The 19,112-nt window shown below is 41.2% G+C and overlaps 1 protein-coding gene across 1 annotated transcript; it reads right to left on the bottom strand.

Annotated features, from left to right (window-relative positions):
- Positions 1 to 400: 400 nt before the first annotated feature.
- TM4SF20 (transmembrane 4 L six family member 20) lies at positions 401 to 18,044 on the bottom strand. Its single transcript, XM_050752317.1, has 4 exons — positions 17,842 to 18,044; positions 9,595 to 9,660; positions 4,646 to 4,797; positions 401 to 2,277 (listed from the first exon to the last, which is right to left on the bottom strand). The coding sequence occupies exons 1-4, from the start codon at positions 18,022 to 18,024 to the stop codon at positions 1,989 to 1,991; spliced, it is 690 nt and encodes a 229-aa protein (XP_050608274.1). The 5' UTR covers positions 18,025 to 18,044; the 3' UTR covers positions 401 to 1,988.
- Between the last annotated feature and the right edge of the window lie 1,068 nt (positions 18,045 to 19,112).

The following is a 19,112-nucleotide window of genomic DNA, read 5'->3' as shown; positions in this document are numbered from 1 at the left end:
AAGAACTTGAAGAGGAGAGGGCTGATGAACGGGGTTCCTGTGCTCCTAAATGCTTTAGTGATGGACGTACAAACACATGTATGTTACATTATGACAGGAATGATAATAGAGCCTTGGGTAAGTGCTAACTTGGTTTATTGGATCATGAGCACTGGGAAGGCTTCCTCAAGTAGGAGGTATTTAAACTAGGCCTTAAGGACAAGTGAGTATTTGTAGGGGTGTAGGGAGAATGTTTTTATATAGTAAATGTTAAGAAAAAAAGGCTTATAAGCTCTTGATGTTACTAAATCTATTTAGGCAGCTATAATATAGGTACTGCAAATTATTTATAGAATCGTAAGCCCAATGAACATAAACAATTGAAATAAAGTATAGAAATAACATTCAGAAAATTTTAGATTTTTAGCTTTGTTGTTTGACAACATTTTAATGTGATAAATATACTTGTTACCCTGTTTTTTAAAGATTGGCACATATAGAAAATAGCTTTTGAAAGACTTGGGCTTTTCTAGGTATGGCTTTTTAATTAATGAAAAATGTAAACATAGGAAAATAGACGAGTGTAATGAACTGCCATATACCTATCACCTAAATATAACAGTAAACATCTTCCCGTTGCTTTTCATTGAAGTATTTTAAAAACATGTTTTCTCACCAAACATATAAATATACACTTTTTTAAAATGAGGACATTTCTGTATACAAGTTGAGAATCACTAATCCAAAAATTCAAAATCCAAAATGCTCCGAGATCTAAAACTTTTTGAGCCACTAACATAACACCACAAGTGGAAAATTCCACACCTGACCTCATGTGATGAGTTGAAGTAAAAATGCAGTCAAAATTTTGTTTCATGCACAAAGTTATTTAAAATATTGTGTGAAATTACCTTCAGGCCAGGTGTGTAAAGTATGTATGAGACATAAATGAATTTTGTGGTTAGACTTGCATCCCATCCCCAAGATGTCTCATTATTATAGGCAAAATTCCAAACTCCAAAAAAATTTGAACGCCAAAAGACATTCTGATCTTAATCATTTTGGATAAGGGATACTCAGCCTTTATACTATAAAACCAGTATCAGACCTACCAAAAGTAACAATAATTCCTTAATATCATCTGATCCAATTCTTCTACATATTCCCCCCAATTACCTCTGACAAAGTTTACATGTGTTTAGCTGAAATATGCCTCTATTCTCTTAATCTAGAACAGTTTCCTCAAAAATACTTTTATAACGTTTTCTTGTTGGAAAGGGGCCATTCTGTGCCTACTGACCCGCTTTTTGGATTTGTCCTAGTGTTCCCTGCAAGCTGAGAATTAGATCTAAAGACTTGATTACATTCATGTTATATATTTATTCTTTAAAGAAATACAATAAAAAGGTCCTGTACTTTGGGTGCGATGGCTCACGCCTGTAATCACAGCACTTTAGGAGGCTGAGGCAGGCAGATCACTTGAGTCCAGGAGTTCGAGACCAGCCTGGGCAACATGGCAACACCCCATCTCTACTAAAAATACAAAAATTAGTTTGGCATAGTGGCACGTGCCTGTAGTCCCAGCTACTAGGGAGGCTGAGGCGGGAGAATCACCTGAGCCCAGGAAGTTGAGGCTGCAGTGAGCTGAGACAGTACCCCTGTACTCCGGCCTTTTTTGAGACCCTGTCTCAAAAAAAAAAGGTCCTGTACTTTTATTTTCAGGATGACTTCCGTTCCTTCTCATCCTCCCTCTCTTCTCCTTTCGCTACACACAATGAAGAGGTAAAAAATTTGAATAGCACGATACAAAACTAATTGAAAATTCTCTCCACCTTTCCCAAATCAACCACCAATATAGAGTGTTATGCATTTCTATGCTTTCTATAATTTCACAACGTGCTTCCTATGTGAAAGGTTGATTTTTTAAATCATCTCAAAGATGACTTGGAAAACAAGTGTACTTCTCAAATTATTCAAACTACTGATACTTCCATTTTATTCCCATTAAACTACACAATTTGACTTCTTCGCTTAGAGACTCCACACAGACAGCCAAGGAAACCAATGACTACCTGACTGAGCCCGAACAGGACCTCCAGAATTCCCACAAGCAATAGACCTAAAAAGACTGAGAAGTGGATGAGCCTGTGTTGGTTTTCTTCAGAATTGAAGTGCAGACTAGATGCTCTCCAGCCGCTGGCCGTGACGTCATTGCTGGTGGGGTTTTTGGAGCCAGCGGGAGGCACACAAGAGTCATTGAAAAACCACCGCAAGTTGAAGTCTTCCGGGCGAATGTCACTGAAAAGCAAAAGATACAAATCAGGTATTCAGAAAATCACTGACCAAAGCAATGTAGCATTGTGCCCATAAAAGAACTAGTGAGGCCGGGCGCAGTGGCTCACACCTGTAATCCCAGCACTTTGGGAGGCCGAGACGGGCGGATCACGAGGTCAGGAGATCGAGACCATCCTGACTAACACGGTGAAACCCCGTCTCTACTAAAAATACAAAAAAAAAAAAAAAAATTAGCCGGGCGCGGTGGCGGCCACCTGTAGTCCCAGCCACACGGGAGGCTGAGGCAGGAGAATGGCGTGAACCCGGGAGGCGGAGCTTGTGGTGAGTGGAGATCGCGCCACCGCACTCCAGCCTGGGCGACAGAGTGAGACTCCATCTCAAAAAAAAAAAAAAAAAAAGAACTAGTGAAACAGAATGTACTTTTGAAATACTGTGTCCAGAAATAACAGATCGGGATTTTTGACCGTGTGTCCATATACTCTACTAGTTACAGAACTTCTGTGATATAGCCCATCATTTAACAAGCATCTCTGCAGTACATCTCTTAGGTTGAACAGAATGAAATTGCTGTTTTGGGATGTCAGAAATAGTTGAATGTCAACAGTTTTTCGTGGTTCAGCCTATTTTATTTATTCAGGTACTCTTCTACTTGCTAGATATAAAAACTAAGGAGCCTCCCCCACCACCCTTTAAATGAGCTCAGTTCTTAGTGCAGAACGGCACCTGGCGTCCGCTCTTCAACCAGATGTGCAGTTTTTACTGATTAAATGTGTCTGATTAAAGTGATATGTGCCTGTTCTTAACAGGGCTATGGACAATGAGAAACTTTTAGCCCTAACACGTCTATCCCAAGATAAGTTTTTGTTTTGTCTGTTGTAGAGTAAAATTGAATGTTCTTAGGGAGTTTGCATTGCTGGATACCAGCAACTGGCATTCACCCTGGGAAAACAACAGTATTTTCAGCACATGAAATGGGAGTGTTTTGTGAAATGTGTAGTAAGCCAAGGATCACTCTCTTGTCACTTTACTAGCCTAGCCCATCTCCCCAACTAGGCTGGAAGTATCTGAGTGCTGCTACCTGCAGAGCTCAGCCTGGTGCCTGGTACACTGTGGGCTGTTGTCGTTCCTTGGGGATTTAATGTGCATAGCATCTGTGGTAGAAATCTTTAACCCTTTACTTCAAGTCTATTAGGAAGGAGACTTTCCTTGGCTTTGTTTGTTTTTGAGACAGAGTCTCCCTCTGTCATCCAAACTGGAGTGCAGTGGCTTGATCTCGGCTTACTGCAACCTCCGCCTCCTGGGTTCCACCAATTCTCCTGCCTCAGCCTCCTGAGTAGCTGGGAGTAGAGGCACGCGCCACCACACCTGGCTAATTTTTGTATTTTTAGTAGTGATGCGGTTTCACCATGTTGGCCAGGCTGGTCTCAAACTCCTGACCTCAAGCGATCCACCCGCCTTGGCCTCCCAAAGTGCTGGGATTATAGGCGTGAGCCACTGTGCCTGGCCTTCCTTGGGTTTTGATTCAAAACAAATATGCTACACAAAATTTGAGGGGCTTTTCTTTTGTAATGTAGCAAGGTAAGGGAAAAGGAGAAGAAAAAACAATTTTTTTCACGTAACTACAAAAGTAAATTCTGGTTATTTGCTAAACTGAGCAGCCTATACAGATAGCTAATGGATTAGTTTTTTTCTTCCAGTTTTTACAAATTGTGTCTAGATTCAGTCACAGAGTGATCTCAAAAGACTAAAATGAGCCACTTATTAAGTACATGTAACTCTCCAGTATTGTTTGTTATTACAAACAAATTTTGGATTCATTCCCATGCATACAGTATATTTATAATATGTCTATGAATCCATTGGTTGCTCTGTTCCATTTAGGCCTACAGGCAAGGCTCTGCATTTTATTTATTATGTTTTTATTAAGTTTTTAATATTGTAAATGTAATATTTGCTCATGGTTTACAAATTTAATTCAGAAGTGTAGAAAGTAAATGTTCTCTTCACTGTCCGAGGGAGTCCCCTATTTCCATTCTCCATGGATGAAAGTTAAGTTTCTGGTGTATATTTGCATAATTTTTTAATATACATACACATATGTAACTGTAGATTTTTGAAAGAGAAGCATAAGCCATTTGAGATCGGCTAGTCCTTTTAGACAATATCTAAAAGTCCTTTTAGAGCATTGTAAATCTAAGGATTCCTCCATTTTTATGTGGGGTTGTGCTAACTGGCGTTAATGTACTAAATTCCTAAGAATCTCTGCCAGCAGTTGCATCAAATAAAAGCATGGCATACAAGTACTGCATTAGTCTAAGCCAACTAGTTCAACTGTGCAAGACAGTAAGCCTGTGAAAATCAACTTACTTACCTGATGTTTTTCAATGAAAATTCACAATTGGCAGTACTGTTGCCTTGAGAATTACACATGAGGGGACCTTCTAAGAGAGCCTGGATGGATATCAGCATGCAATACAGAGCACCAATGACTGTGATTACACTGAAAAGTGATGAAAGAAACATCTGAAAAATAAAATAGAGCCATTTGCACACATTATTACATGTTCCTGATCTGTTTCAAGTTTCAGGAGCATATGCAGTCTTTTTTTAATCCAGTCACCCTAAAATCCTGGATCTTAAGATCACAGTTTGATTAGGTGTGAATGATACAAGAAGGCAGAGGGCAAAGTCTCTGCTATTTGATTACACTCTCTAAAAGATGGTTGGGGCCGGCCGTGGTGGCTCATGCCTGTAATCCCAACATTTTGGGAGGCCAAGGTGGGTGGATCCCCTGAGGTCAGGAGTTCAAGACCAACTTGGCCAACATGGCAAAACCCCCTCTCTACTAAAAATACAAAAAATTAGCCGGGCTTAGTGGTGGGTGCCCAGCTGCTTGGGAGGCTGAGGCAGGAGAATCGCTTGAACCTGGGAGGCAGTGATCTGAGATTGCACCATTGCACTCCACTCTGGGTGGGTGACAGAACAAGACTCTGTCAAAAACAAAAAACAAAAAAACATGCTTTGGCTTGTCACTGTCTCTGAAAAATCTCAACTTTCATGTTCCTGAGCCTCATCTGTTTCTTCTGATCACTGAGATTTAGTTCCTCCCTGTTTTGTGTACTTCCTACTTCATAGAATCTTGACTGGATCTTTTTTTTTTTTTTTTTTTTTTTTTTTTTTTTTTTTTGAGAAGGAGTCTCGCTCTGTCGCCCGGGCTGGAGTGCAGTGGCCGGATCTCAGCTCACTGCAAGCTCCGCCTCCCGGGTTCACGCCATTCTCCTGCCTCAGCCTCCCGAGTAGCTGGGACTACAGGCGCCCACCACCTCGCCTGGCTAGTTTTTTGTATTTTTTAGTAGAGACGGGGTTTCACTGTGTTAGCCAGGATGGTCTCGATCTGCTGACCTTGTGATCCGCCAGTCTCAGCCTCCCAAAGTGCTGGGATTACAGGCTTGAGCCACCGCGCCCGGCCTTGACTGGATCTTAACTACCTTTATCTTCATGCCTGGTCTCTTGGCTCCCAAGTGTTTCGCCCTGATGCTTTAAGTGAATTTGACCCTGATGCTTTAAGTGGCCAGTGGCCAGCATCCTGCAGTGATCAGTCATCAGCATAGAGTTAGAACAGGACTTCCCAACCTCAGCACCAGTGACATTTGCACACTTTGCTGTGGGGCCTTTCCTGTGCAGTATAATATATTTAGCAGCATCCCTGCTTTCTACCTCATAGATGCCAATATCACCCCCCCACACACACCCCTGCCACCTCCAGCCCAGTTCTGACAACCAAAATTGTCTCCAGACATTGCCAAATATCCTCTTGGGGTGGAGGTGGGTGGGTAAAATAACTCGCCGGTTGAGAACCACTGTGTTACAAAGATCGTACACATCTTTATTTCATGAGTCAGTCATGAGAACAGAAGAAGGCATGGAATTTGGCATAGGAAATGGAATGAAAGTTAGCGTTTGTTTTTCAAAAAATAAGCTCTTAGGCCAGGCACGGTGGCTCGTGCCTGTAATTCCAGCACTTTGGGAGGCCAAGGGGGGCAGATCGCTGGAGCCCAGGACTTCAAGACCAGCCTGGACAACAAATTGAGACCCCATCTCTAAAAGAAAAAAAAAAAAAAAGGAAACTTTTGTATTGTTTCAGTGAAGTTGTTAGTCACTGATGATGATTTCAAAATCAGCAGAAATGAAGTGAGGGAATGCTTTTCCTTTTCCTTTGCGGGAATAATGCAACCCCCCACAGGATTTGTGTGTTGTATTCTTGAGACCTGCCTTTTATGAGTGCAGAATAAGGTGACTACCTATAGAGTTGTGTTGAGGGATGTTGTACTTTACATATATTATTTAATTCTTTTCATAACCCCAAGAGATAGATACTATTATTATTTCCATTTTATGGATGAGAAAATTGTGTATCATGGAGATGGACGAAACTTGTCAGGCTCTCACAGCTGGGAAGCACTTTAATCACTATACTTCTTGCAGCCAAACGTTCACAATGATGGATTTCAAGTCTACTTCAAATCCTGATTCTTCCATGCTACTGTGACTTGTGCAGTTACTTAAATTTACTCATCGAGAAGTGCCATGATGTTTATTTTTAGCCATCTATTTTATATATATAATATATAATTATATATAAATATATATAATATAAATATATTATAATAAGCAAATATGTTATATAAATATATATTATATAAATAATATATAATTATATATAAAATACATTTCCATATAACTATATACATTATACATAATTATATATTATATATACATAATTATATATATATTATATATAATTTTTTTTTGAGACGGAGCCTTTCTTTGTTTCCCAGGCTAGAGTGCAGTGGCGCTATCTGGGCTCACTGTAACCTCTGCCTCCCGGGTTCAAGAAATTCTCCTGCCTCAGCCTCCCAAGTAGCTGGGATTACAGGTGCCCACCACCACACCTGGCTAATTATTATTTTTATTTTTTTTTTTTTATATTTTTAGTAGAGACACGGTTTCACCATGTTGGCCAGGCTGGTTTCAAACTCCTGACCTCAAGTGATCCGCCCACCTCAGCCACCCAAAGTGCTGGGATTACAGGCGTGAGCCACCGCGCCTGGTCGTATTATCTTTGAGTTCTCATCACTTGACAAAAGGCCTGGCTTTAGAAAGTGATTCCAGGCATCTGTATTTCCCCTAAAGGGGATTCACTTAAATGATTCAGCAAAACCATTTTGTATTCAGAAGCAAAATTAAGAACTGGAAAAAGGGAAGAAGCAAGGAACAGTTAAAACAGGGGACAAGCCTTGGTCAACCCTTTCTCTTCCTCCCAAGATGTAGCCTTTGCCACTCGTCTCATGTTTTGGTCTTATCTAGGCTTCAAAGACACCAGGTACAACTTAAACACCAGTTCTTAGAGGATACACCCATAGGAAAAGCCTATGTAAGTGTTTTGATATTTTTGATTTCAGGAATTCAGAAATGTCTCAGGATGTCGAGAATGTTGTGAACACCATATAGAAAAGATACAAAGTCAAATTCCAAATTGTTATCATTTACAAAGAAAAGTGACAGGGAAGGGAAACTGAAAATTAGTGTTTATTGAATACCTAAAATGTATTCAGAACAAAAATAGACGAACTAATTAGCATAATTATTGTAATCCTAGGTAAATATCAAATGTCAGAAAAAAAGGGTAATTTTTAAAAATATGAATCTTCCATTATGGATAGAAATATCTGGCTTTTTTTTTTTTTTAAGCAGTGGTTCTAACGCCTGGCCGAATTATCTTGAGTGCTTTTGAAAAATACTGATGCAGAATCTCTGGGGGCCACCCAGGCATTGGTATTTTTTAAATCTCTTGAGATGATTCTAACAGAGTCTTACTCATCTATTGCCCAGGCTGAAGTGCAATGGTGCGATCTTGGCTCACTGCAACCTTTGCCTCCTGGGTTCAAGCGATTCTCCTGCGTCAGCCTCCTGAGTATCTGGGATTACAGGCATGGGCTGCCACGCCCAGCTAATTTTTGTATTTATAGTAGAGACGGGGGTTTCACCACGTTGGCCAGGCTGGTCTCGAATTCCTGACCGCAAGTGATCCTCCCACCTCAGCCTCCCAAAGTGCTGTGAGCCACCGTGCCCGGCCTAATGTTCCCATCCATCTGAGAACCATTGCTTTGAAAGCTCAAGCTCGGCCAAGCAGATTTACTGTGACTGCTTGCTTTCAATCTACCTCTTCCACAGGGAACTATGAGAGCCCTTATGTTGCTTGATAGCCATGTTCAGGGCATAAAGATTGTGAATTGTGGGGTGCTCCAGTGGTTTTGGATAAAAATCCACTTACTAGTGTGCTACACTGGCAAATTATTTACTTTCTCTGAGCATCCGTTCCTTCATGAATAAAACACACATCTTACTTTTTCCTACTTAAGGGTTTTGTGAGAGCATATCTGAAGGTGTTCTGAGCAGAGTGACACTCAGGTTAATGAATCTTAATTTACTTTTAACTTCATTACGACTTTATACATAGTGGGTAGGTATTAAATGTTTTGGGGGGAAAAACCTGGCAGCTCCTTTGATTGAACTGGATAAGGGCAGTTGTCATTCTAATCCCAGCAAACCAGTCTGTCATTGCATGAGAGAACTGAGTCCATTTCCCCTGAGTATTTTATATATGCCACAAAAATATCACACCTGAGTATTATGAAACTGATTGCAGATGTGGGTGTGACTTATAAATCTCCTTTCTTTGAAAACCTTTAGATTGAGGAAAGGACAATCCACCAAAGACTGAGGAAGGGGCAGAAGGCCGACTCTAACTGTTTGTGGGACAAAAAAAACCCTTCTCACTTTTTCTATTTCTATATAATCATCCTAAATAGCATGTTTTGGCCAGGCGCAGTGGCTCAGACCTGTAATCCCAACACTTTGGTAGGCTGAGGTGGGCAGATCCCTTGAGGTCAGGAGTTTGAGACCAGCCTGACCAACATGTTGAAACCCCATCTCTACTAAAAATACAAAAATTAGCTGGGGCGTGGTGGTGCACACTCATAGTCCCAGCTATTCAGGAGGCTGAGGCAGGAGAATTGCTTGATCCCAGGAGGCAGAGGTTGCAGTGAACCGAGATTACACCACTGCACTCCAGTCTCGGCAACAGAACGAGACCCTGTCTCTAAATAAATAAATAAAAATAGCATGTTTCTAAGGCTGTGGTTCTGTCAACGGAGCCCCACTGTGATTCGATAGACATAAGTGACTCAGTGTGGCTTTGCTTAGATAGCAGTAACTGTTTATGCACTTCTGCCTCCATGCCGACTGCTCCATACTTACTCCAGTTCTGTTGTTGCAGCATGCTCTTTTCCTTGCTGTCAAGGACATTGTTGTTGCTGGAATGGCCTGGAAATGACATCAACAGGAAAGATGAGTATTATTACTTCTCATCAGAAGAAAAAATAGTAATCTTCACCTTCCATTTACCACCGGTTGTGGGAAATCAAGCCTCAAAGAACAAAAAGGGAATTTGGCAATATCCGTGGTTTTGTGAACCTTGTCATCCCAGTTTCAACCAGAAAGATTAAAAGTGGTGGCGGGAACGGGGGAATTCAAGACAGCAGTTTTGAAGTCTTCTATCTACATTCTTAGTTCACTCTGAGTCATCTGCAGAGAACTAGATTTTGAATAGATTAGGATGACTTATTTACATATTATTTTTGGAAGAAATGTTTCTGAAAGAATTGGCTGCATCATCCAAACTCTGTTCGTTGTTTGTTTGTTTAAAGAGTAGGGGCCTCATTCTGTTACCCAGGCTGGAGTGCAGTGATACGAGCATAGCTCACTGTAGCCTTAAACTCCCGGGCTCAAATAATCCTCCTGCCTTAGCCTCCCGAGTAGCTAGAACCACAGCCTTAAACTCCTGGGCTCAAATAATCCTCCTGCCTTAGCCTCCCGAGTAGCTAGAACCACAGGTATAGGCCACCACACCTGGCTAATTTTTAAAATATTTTTGTAGAGGCAAGATCTCACTCTGTTGCCCAGACTGGTCCTGAACTCCTGGCCTCAAGAAAACCTCCTGCCTTGTGCCCCTAAAGTGCTTGGACTAAAGAGGTGAGCCATCATACCTGGCCCAATTTTCCAGAAATTGTATGAATTATTCTGGCAAACCTGCAGAAAAGAAGTTGATGGTTTTGTTTGCCTGGCAGTTGGGAACAAATCATTCTGTCACCACCCACTCCCACTAGCCTTTCTTTTCCCAGGATCCCAGCTATCTTGCTGGTTTCCCCAAACTTATATTTGAGAATTATTTGTGGTTCCACGTTCTCCTTTCTCTTCCTATATCCATGATATGTAATGATCTCACTTTATACATTGATGCTCAGAAATCTATAGATCGCATTCTGTCTTCAGGGAAATACATGTTGCCAAGGAAAGCTGTAAGAAAGAACACCATATTCTCAGGACTTGGGTTTCAATTTTTAGTAAGATCTAGGCAGCAGCTATGACTAGAAATTCTTACTGGAAGGAGTTTTGTATCATTGAAGGGTGGAATGTAAATTATTTCCTTCCACTTGAGAAATTTTAGGCATCGGTTTTCTGCCATCTCAGCACAGCTGCCCTTGAGTGGTTTTCCTCTCTCCTTCTACTCCCGTTCTCTAACATTTTCCCGAGCTCTGACTACATGCCAGGCACTGTTACAGGCGCTTTACATGCCTTAGTTTATTCCATCCTCATAATAATCCTATCAGGTAGGTGCTATTATTATTCCCATTTTACCAATGAGAAGACTGAGGCATAGAAAGTTTGAGTAATTTGTCTTTCTTAGACAAACGACTCAAATTGTCCTTCTATTTTCTTAGTAGAAGGGTTGGGATTCAAAACTAGTCATTTGGCCGGGCGCGGTGGCTCACGTCTGTAATCCCAGCACTTCAGGAGGCCAAGGTGGGTGGATCACGAGGTCAGGAGATTGAGACCATCCTGGCCAACATGAGAAAACCCCGTCTCTACTAAAAATACAAAAATTAGCTGGGCGTGGTGGTGCACACCTGTAGCCCCAGCTGCTCAGGAGGCTGAGGCAGGAGAATCACTTGAACCTGGGAGACAGAGGTTGCAGTTAGCTGAGATCACGCCATTGCACTCCAACCTGGTGACAGCGAGACTCCGTCTCAAAACAACAACAAAAAAAACCTAGTCATTTGGGGTGCAGAGCCCAGACGGTTTTTTGTTTTGTTTTTTTGAGACAGGGTCTCACTCTGTCACCCAGGCTGAAGTGCAATGGCATGATCACGGTTCACTGCAGCCTCAGCATCCAGGGCTCAAGAGATCCTCCTACCTCACCCTCCCGAGTTGTTGGGACTACAAGTGCATGCCATCATGCCCCATTATTTTTAATTTATTTTGAGGGGCATTTTTTGTAGAGATGGGGGTTTTGCCATGTTGCCCAGGCTGGTCTCGAACTCCTGGGCTCAAGTGATTGCCTCGGCCTCCTAAAGTGTTGAGATTACAGGTGAGCCTCTGTACTCAGCCGGGTCTCTCAATCCCTATTCCACACTGACTCAAGTCTTACCATTCTCCCCTATTCCTACCTAGAGTTTGTTCATTCTCATCTTCCCTGCTGCCTTCACCCTTGCTCATCTCATTGTCCTTCCAGTTACTCCCTCTCTGATTCATTTATTCAAGGCCACATCCGCCTTTCTTCTTTCAGCACAGGTTTAAAGTTTATGCCTCTTTACAAGGCAGCTTTCCTAACAAACCTCTCTCCATCTGATGATGTATTGCCTCCATGTCACTTTGTGTTGTTATCAAGCTTGCTTACACATTGCCTTGAACACCACCACACTTCTTATTTAGAGGCCACATGTGTATATGGCTGCCCAGCCACCTTGGAGCATAGCTGAAAGCCCGGAAGAAAAGGGAAAAGAAATTCTAGCTCCCAAATAGGTGTCAGTATTCATGCACTAAACATCTTTTATTGTACACATAAGCTATACTGCCTTTTGAGCTTACAGGACAAATCATTTATAACAGGAATTGGCAAACTATGGCCCACCACCTCTTTCTTGTAAATAAAGTTTTATTGGAACACAATCACATCCATTTATTTACATACTGTCTATGGCTACTTTTGTGCTCCAACAGTAGAGTTAAATTGTGTGGAAGAGGCCGGGCGCAGTGGCTCATGCCTGTAATCCCAGCACTTTGGGAGGCCCAGGTAGGCGTATCACGAGGTCGGGAGATCGAGACCATCCTGGCCAACATCGTGAAACCCTGTCTCTACTAAAATACAAAAAATTAGCCGGGCTTGGTGGTACATGCTTGTAGTCCCAGCTACCGGGGAGCCTGAGGCAGAGGAATCACTTCAACCCGGGAGACAGTGGTTGCAGTGAGCCAAGATCGCACCACTGCACTGCAGCCTGGTGACAGAGCAAGACTCCGTCTCAAAAAAAAAAAAAAAAAAAAAAATTGTGTGGAAGAGGCTGGTTTGTAAACCTAAAATAGTCAATGAATATTTACAGTTTGCCAGCCACAGATTGAGAAAAATAATGATTCTTTCAAAAGAAAGTGCCAGTGTACTCCAGCCTAGGATGACAAAGCGAGACCCTGTCTAAAAAAAAAAAAAAAAAAAAAAAAAAAAATGTGGATTGACATTGCAACTTAAATGGATAAATTGTTCTGTTTTCCTTGTTGATGCAAACTGAACTCTGCTAACTTTCATGAAGATAAGTTTATTTGAGAGTTGCTAAATATTTACTTTCATGATTTGCTTACAAAGGGATTTTGTAAAGGGACAATTACTTACAGTGTATTAGTCACCACCCCACTGACTTCAAGGCGTGTTAACACATCTTTGTAATGCTGTTACTGGTAATTTGACAACTCACTGTGGTTTCAGCTGCTTTCCCATTCAGAGCTATGGAAATTGGAGGGGGCTCTTCAGAGGACAGACGCTAAAACTGTGAATGGTGTGTGTGTATGTCTGAATTATATATAAATTTTCCAGATAATCTCCTGCCAAAATGAATAATCATGAGAACACGCTTTCGCATTTCCTAAGCATATTTTGAATGCCTGAGTTTTTATAAAATTAAATGTCTTGCTAGTCTTTTGTTTTTAAAAAGAAAAGTAATATTGTCCATTTTTTCTTACAGAAACCCGTAATTGTATTTAGTTTTAGAAGTTATATGATTTTACAAATGAAGTACAAAAAAACTTCAGACCATTAAAAATTCTGTGATGAAATTCAGACTTTTGGGGGTCCTCTAAGAAATTGAACATGAGAGTAACACACAAAGTCATAGCTCATTACAAATATCAAAACTATATTTTGCAGCCAGTCATGGTGGCTCATGCCTGTAATTCTGGCACTTTGGGAGGCCAAGACAGAAGGATTGCTTGAACCCAGGAGTGTGACCCCAACCTGGGCAATATAGTGAGACCCTATCTCCAAAAAAAAAAAAAAAAAAAAATTGGGACAGAGTCTCACTCTGTCACATAGACTGGAATGCAGTGGCACAATCTTGGCTCTCTGCAACTTCCACCTCCGGGTTCAAGTGATTCTCCTGCCTCAGCTTCCCGAGTAGCTGGGATTAGAGGCATGCACCACCATGCCCGGCTAATTTTTGTATTTTTTGGTAGAAATGGGTTTCTCTATGTTGGCCAGGCTGGTCTCGAACTCCTGACCTCAGGTGATCCACCTCAGCGTCTCAAGGTGCTGAGATTACAGGCATAAGCCACCACACCTGGCCAAAAAAGGTTTTTAAGATAAGCTGGGCATCATGGTGCATGCCTATAGTCCCAGCTACTTAGGAGGCTGAAGGGGGAGGATCACTTAATCCCAGGAGGTTGAGGATGCAGTGAGCTGTGCTCACAGCACTGCATTCTAGCCTGGGTGACAGAGCATGACCTTGTCTCAAAAACAATGACCCCAAAAAAAAAAAAAAACCCACAAAAGTATATTTTACAAATGTTTGTCATGCATAAAATCTCATCTGTTTAACTTTCAACCATTTTTTTTTTTTTTTTGAGATGGAGTCTCGCTCTGTTGCCCAGGCTGGAGTGCAGTGGCATGATCTCAGCTCACCGCACGCTCCGCCTCCCGGGTTCATGCCATTCCCCTGCCTCAGCCTCCCGAGTAGCTGGGACTACAGGTGCCCACCACCACGCCTGGCTAATTTTTTGTATTTTTAGTAGAGGTGGGGTTTCACCGTGTTAGCCAGGATGATCTTGGTCTCCTGACCTCGTGATCTGCCCACCTCAGCCTCCCAAAGTGCTGGGATTACAGACATGAGCAACTGCGCCCAGCCAACTTTCAACAATTTGTTCTCTATTAAGACTTCAATAACTGACTTTGATGAGTTGCTTTTATCTAATAAGTGAACTCAATGAATAAGCATGATTAAGATCAGGCTCACAATTAACCTTATATAAAATAAAATGGCCTTTCTGTTTATATGTTTTCAAGGAAACATTTTGAGGTCTTTTTAAAAATACTCAAACAAATAACATTTGTATCGGTTTTTCCATTTAAAGTTAAGTACATCACATTTTTACTTAGTCATGGTTTTAGAAGATGAAAAGTTCACCTCCGTTTTAAGTAAGTCATGAAGCCATAAAATGAATATATTTCATGATGTAATCAATAATGAATTCCATAGTTTGTATAATTATCTACTTCCTGCAAAATCCCATTTTTGGTAACAATACTAATTTGAAACACTACAGTAATCTTGGAAAGATTTCAAGAACTATGACCAAAGTGCTTATCACGGGCAGTGATTTCTTCTCTAATAACTTTTTTGTGTGGTTACAAGTATATTGAAAGCTCAATATTTTGAACTAGTGGGTATTTTCATGGATGTTGTAAAGGACATATTAATAAGTCCCTTTGAAAAAGACTTTGTTCCACATTCTGTATCCATCTGAGGATCATGAAAATATACGTGTAGTCTGAACCCTTTTTACCACCCACCTGTTTGCCTGTGGGCTTAGCCTCTGTCTATAAAGTTCATATTGGACTTTTCAAAGAGTTGTCTGATGCTTTAATGACATTCTATACTACTGAATAATAGAGATAGTCTGATGTGGATATCTTCGATAATACTTGCTGAGGGTGATAAAGTAAAGTTAGCTGTAGAACAAGGAAGTTCAGATTCTCTGAAACTGTTCCACAAGTTTCTGTAATCTTTCTGTGATTCAGTTTCCTGGTCACTTAACTTTATGGATTAATTTATAGATTATGTCTTTCACCTCTGGCTGCCCTGAGACAGGTGTTGAGGACTATGGTACTAGCACTGGTGGAAAAACAGTTTTGACGTCAGATGTATCTGGAACTGGGTGTCACATCCATTAGGTGACCTTGTTAACATTCCTAACTTTCTGTGTGCTGGCCTGTAAAATACAAGTGATAATAAACACACACATTATTATAGAGACTAAATGAGATAACAAGGTAATGAATGAACCCAGTAGATGGCCCTTGGCAGATGGCCAATAAATGACTTATGTCCTTCTGTCTGTTTTTCTCTGTCTCTTCTCTCCCTGCCACACCCGCCACCATCCTAAAATGAAGAATACAGGAGATGTAGGTATGTGTCATCACCACCTCAGACTCCTTTAATGCTAATACTTTTTTTTTTTTTATCTCATGGGATTTGTGGCAGAGCCAATTTATATCTAATGCTGCATGAGTTATTCTAAGTGGATTGTCTTAACTCGGGAACTTTGAGGAGCTTCATGGAAATTGCTATCGTTAAGTTATGCTCAGCCAGCTGCTCCTGGCTTCTGGTGTAAGCAAATGCAAAAGAGGCTTCTACTACTCAAATAGAGAGACGCCTTCTACAGGGGAGAAAACAGACACAAGGATGTATGGTTGCTTCACGCTGTTGAGTTGCAATGTGTTTTCTGTCTCTCAGCCTGGAAGAGAGCATTCATGGCAGTGTGAAGAAATAGCCCAAAACTTTCCAAAAGCTTTTGCTTTAATTAGATCTTTCTACCTAAAGCAGAGGAACAGATTCCTTGTGATGGTAAAGGAAGAGGGTTTTTGTAAATCTGAGGATAAGACCAGCAGCAGTAACTGATCATAATTAAGAATCAGTGATTCAAGTAGAAAACTATGTTCTGAATTTTTTTAAAAAATCACCTCCACAGCCACAAAAAAAGGAATGAGATCATGTCCTCTGCAGGGACGTGGATGGAGCTGGAGGCCATTATCCTAAACAAACTAATGCATGAACAGAAAACCAAAAACCGCATGTTCTCACTCATAAGTGGGAGGTAAATGATGAGAACACATGAGCACATAAAAGGGAACAACACACACTGAGACCTGGTGGAGGGTGGAGGGTGGAGGGTGGAGAGTGGGAGGAGGGAGAGGATCAGGCAAAATAAACAATGGGTAGTAGGCTTAATACCTGGGTGATGAAATAATCTGTACAACAAACCCCCAAGACACACGTTTACCTAGGTAACAAACCTGCACATGTACCTCTGAACTTAAAAGTTAAAAAAAAGTTAAACTAAAATCACCTCCGTGTTTTATTATCTCTAAAACACTGATAATGTCAGTCCTTACAGCTTGCTCTCTCTCTCTCTCTCTCTCTCTCTCTCTCTGTCTTACACACACACACACACGTTCATTTATCTGGCACTAACTAAACCCCATAGTGACATAACAAACAAAAACACGCCTCTTGGATGCTGAATTATCAACTTCAACATCCACATCCCCATTTTACACATATAGAAACAAAACCATAGGATAAATGATTTGCTTGCAGTGATATATATTGGAGGCAGAAGCATAGCTGAGGTATTCTGCCAGATTTGAAAGCAGCTTTCCCTATACAAATGGGTCCTACCCAGGCCTACTGCACCAGAATTCTCAGGAGAAAATCCGTAAATCTAACTATTGCAAGTGCCTCAGGTGACTCATGCCAGTTACATTCAGGAGTTCCAGACTGCACTGCTCTGCTGCAGATTTCAACAAAGGTAGACCGAGTAACAATCATCAAACTATTCAACAAGCTCCATGTCCTAGGATCTATGTAACAGCTGAGTCAAAAAGTCCTTGAGACCAGAGACCCAGGATTTTAAGTCCATATCTCTTAGCCCAACTCCCTTCAGGTACAGGCAATGCAACATTCATGGCTCGTAATTACCATCATCCAGGCCAGTCATCATACATGGGAATGTTTCTACTCATTCCTATTAAGCAACCTCTTGCTCCTATTGCACTTTCTGTGAATACTTAGAGACTGGTATGGAGCAATGGAAAGTTGAAGGAACTAATTCAGAAAGTCCCTTGGAAGAGCAGCCCTACCTGTGCAGAAATGTGAGAGATAATAACCCAGCCAACTTCTATCAATTTATTTATTTTTTTGCCCAGCTCTCTATCCTATACCACATAGTGTACTTTATTTAAATTACCATTCTTCACTGATGACCAAATAAATTAATGCCATACCACTGCTCCAAATTGTATCATAAGCCAAGACGTAGTTAACTGCAAGACTGAAAGATAGCTTTTAGGATTGTGGTGAAATAGGCAGGCCCTTCTTCACATCAACTCATATGACTGTTACTCACCATCAGACCTGCTCCTATAATTCCTGGGAACCACCACTCAAAGCAAGAGATGGGGTTTTGAGAAGATCGGTCTTCCTCAATTAAGCTGACAATTAGAGGTATCGCATTGAGAACTACTCCTAACAGCAGTAGAACCAGCAGGCTGAATCCATTGCAGGATGTCCATCCCTCGCAGCAGGTCATGGTCACCCCGGCTCAGTTAGAAACGTTGTCAAGGTGGCTATGCTTGCATGGTACTGTGTTGCCTTTTATCCCAATATTCTGGTTAAAATTTAACGCTAATAAAAAATGAATAGTGGAAAGTAGTTCAGAGTCCAATAGGGTAGGACATTATGACGACTATGATGGGAAATGAGAAAATAATTCTATATTATGATGGGGTGAAGGAAGGAAAGCAGAAAAAAAATCTATGAGATAAATTTATGCAAGAAGATAGGCTTACGATAAGCTCCTTTAATATACTCCTTTATTAGTATGGCTTCTAAAAAGTAAAAACAGAAATATCCAGCTAAACTATATTTTCCTGTCCTATTGATATTATTACCAGCTATGGAAGTTTCTTTCTTTGAAATTATTCAACAAGAAAATGAACACATATGAGATGCGGGGAAAAGTATTTTTTCTGCTGCAAATATTAGAGTTTATTTCAAGCTGTATGCTCACATACACAAAATAAAATGTTTATGTCATATTATTTCCGTGTTGCAGACTAACCCATCTGGAGATAGCCCACCTAAGACATGTGAGAGTTTTGGCTAATGCTACCAGACTGAAAGATAGCAATAGGAGAGAGATTGGATGAGGAGGTTATCGTATTTTATTTAAGCCCTTGAACACTTACTTGGCCATGTACAGTACTACATCTCCAGACTGTGGTTCCACATTGCCTCTCTACAAGCTTGTGAGCTCCTCGAGAAAAGACTATCAGTTGGGATAGGCTTTAAAATACAAAATTTCTGGCCAGCTGCAGTGGCTCACACCTGTAATCCCAGCACTTTGGGAGGCCAAGACGAGAGGATCACCTGAGGTCAAGAGTTGGAGACCAGTCTGGCCAACATGGCAAAACCCCCATCTGTACTAAAAAAACAAAAAGTAGCCAAGCGTGGTGGCACACACCTGTGATCCCAGCTACTTGGGAGGCTGAGGCAGGAGAATCACTTTAACCTGGGAGGTGGAGGTTGCCACGAGCCAAGATTGCATCACTGCACTCCAGCCTGGGCGACAGAGTGAGACTCCGTCTCAAAAAACAAAAACAATACAAAAGTTCTTGC

Source organism: Macaca thibetana, chromosome 12, assembly GCF_024542745.1.
Source record: "Macaca thibetana thibetana isolate TM-01 chromosome 12, ASM2454274v1, whole genome shotgun sequence".
NCBI classification, from domain to species: domain Eukaryota; kingdom Metazoa; phylum Chordata; class Mammalia; order Primates; family Cercopithecidae; genus Macaca; species Macaca thibetana.
Note: the sequence above shows the minus strand (reverse complement) of the source record. Positions and strands in the feature narration are given on the sequence as shown.

Coding starts and splice junctions, on each gene's coding strand:
- TM4SF20 (XM_050752317.1), bottom strand. CDS start 18,024: ATGACCTGCTGCGAGGGATGGACATCCTGCAATGGATTCAGCCTGCTG. Junction 9,661..17,841: donor TTATAGGAGCAGGTCTGATG/GTGAGTAACAGT, acceptor TGTCATTTCCAG/GCCATTCCAGCAACAACAAT. Junction 2,278..4,645: donor TTTTCATTGAAAAACATCAG/GTAAGTAAGTTG, acceptor TTTGCTTTTCAG/TGACATTCGCCCGGAAGACT.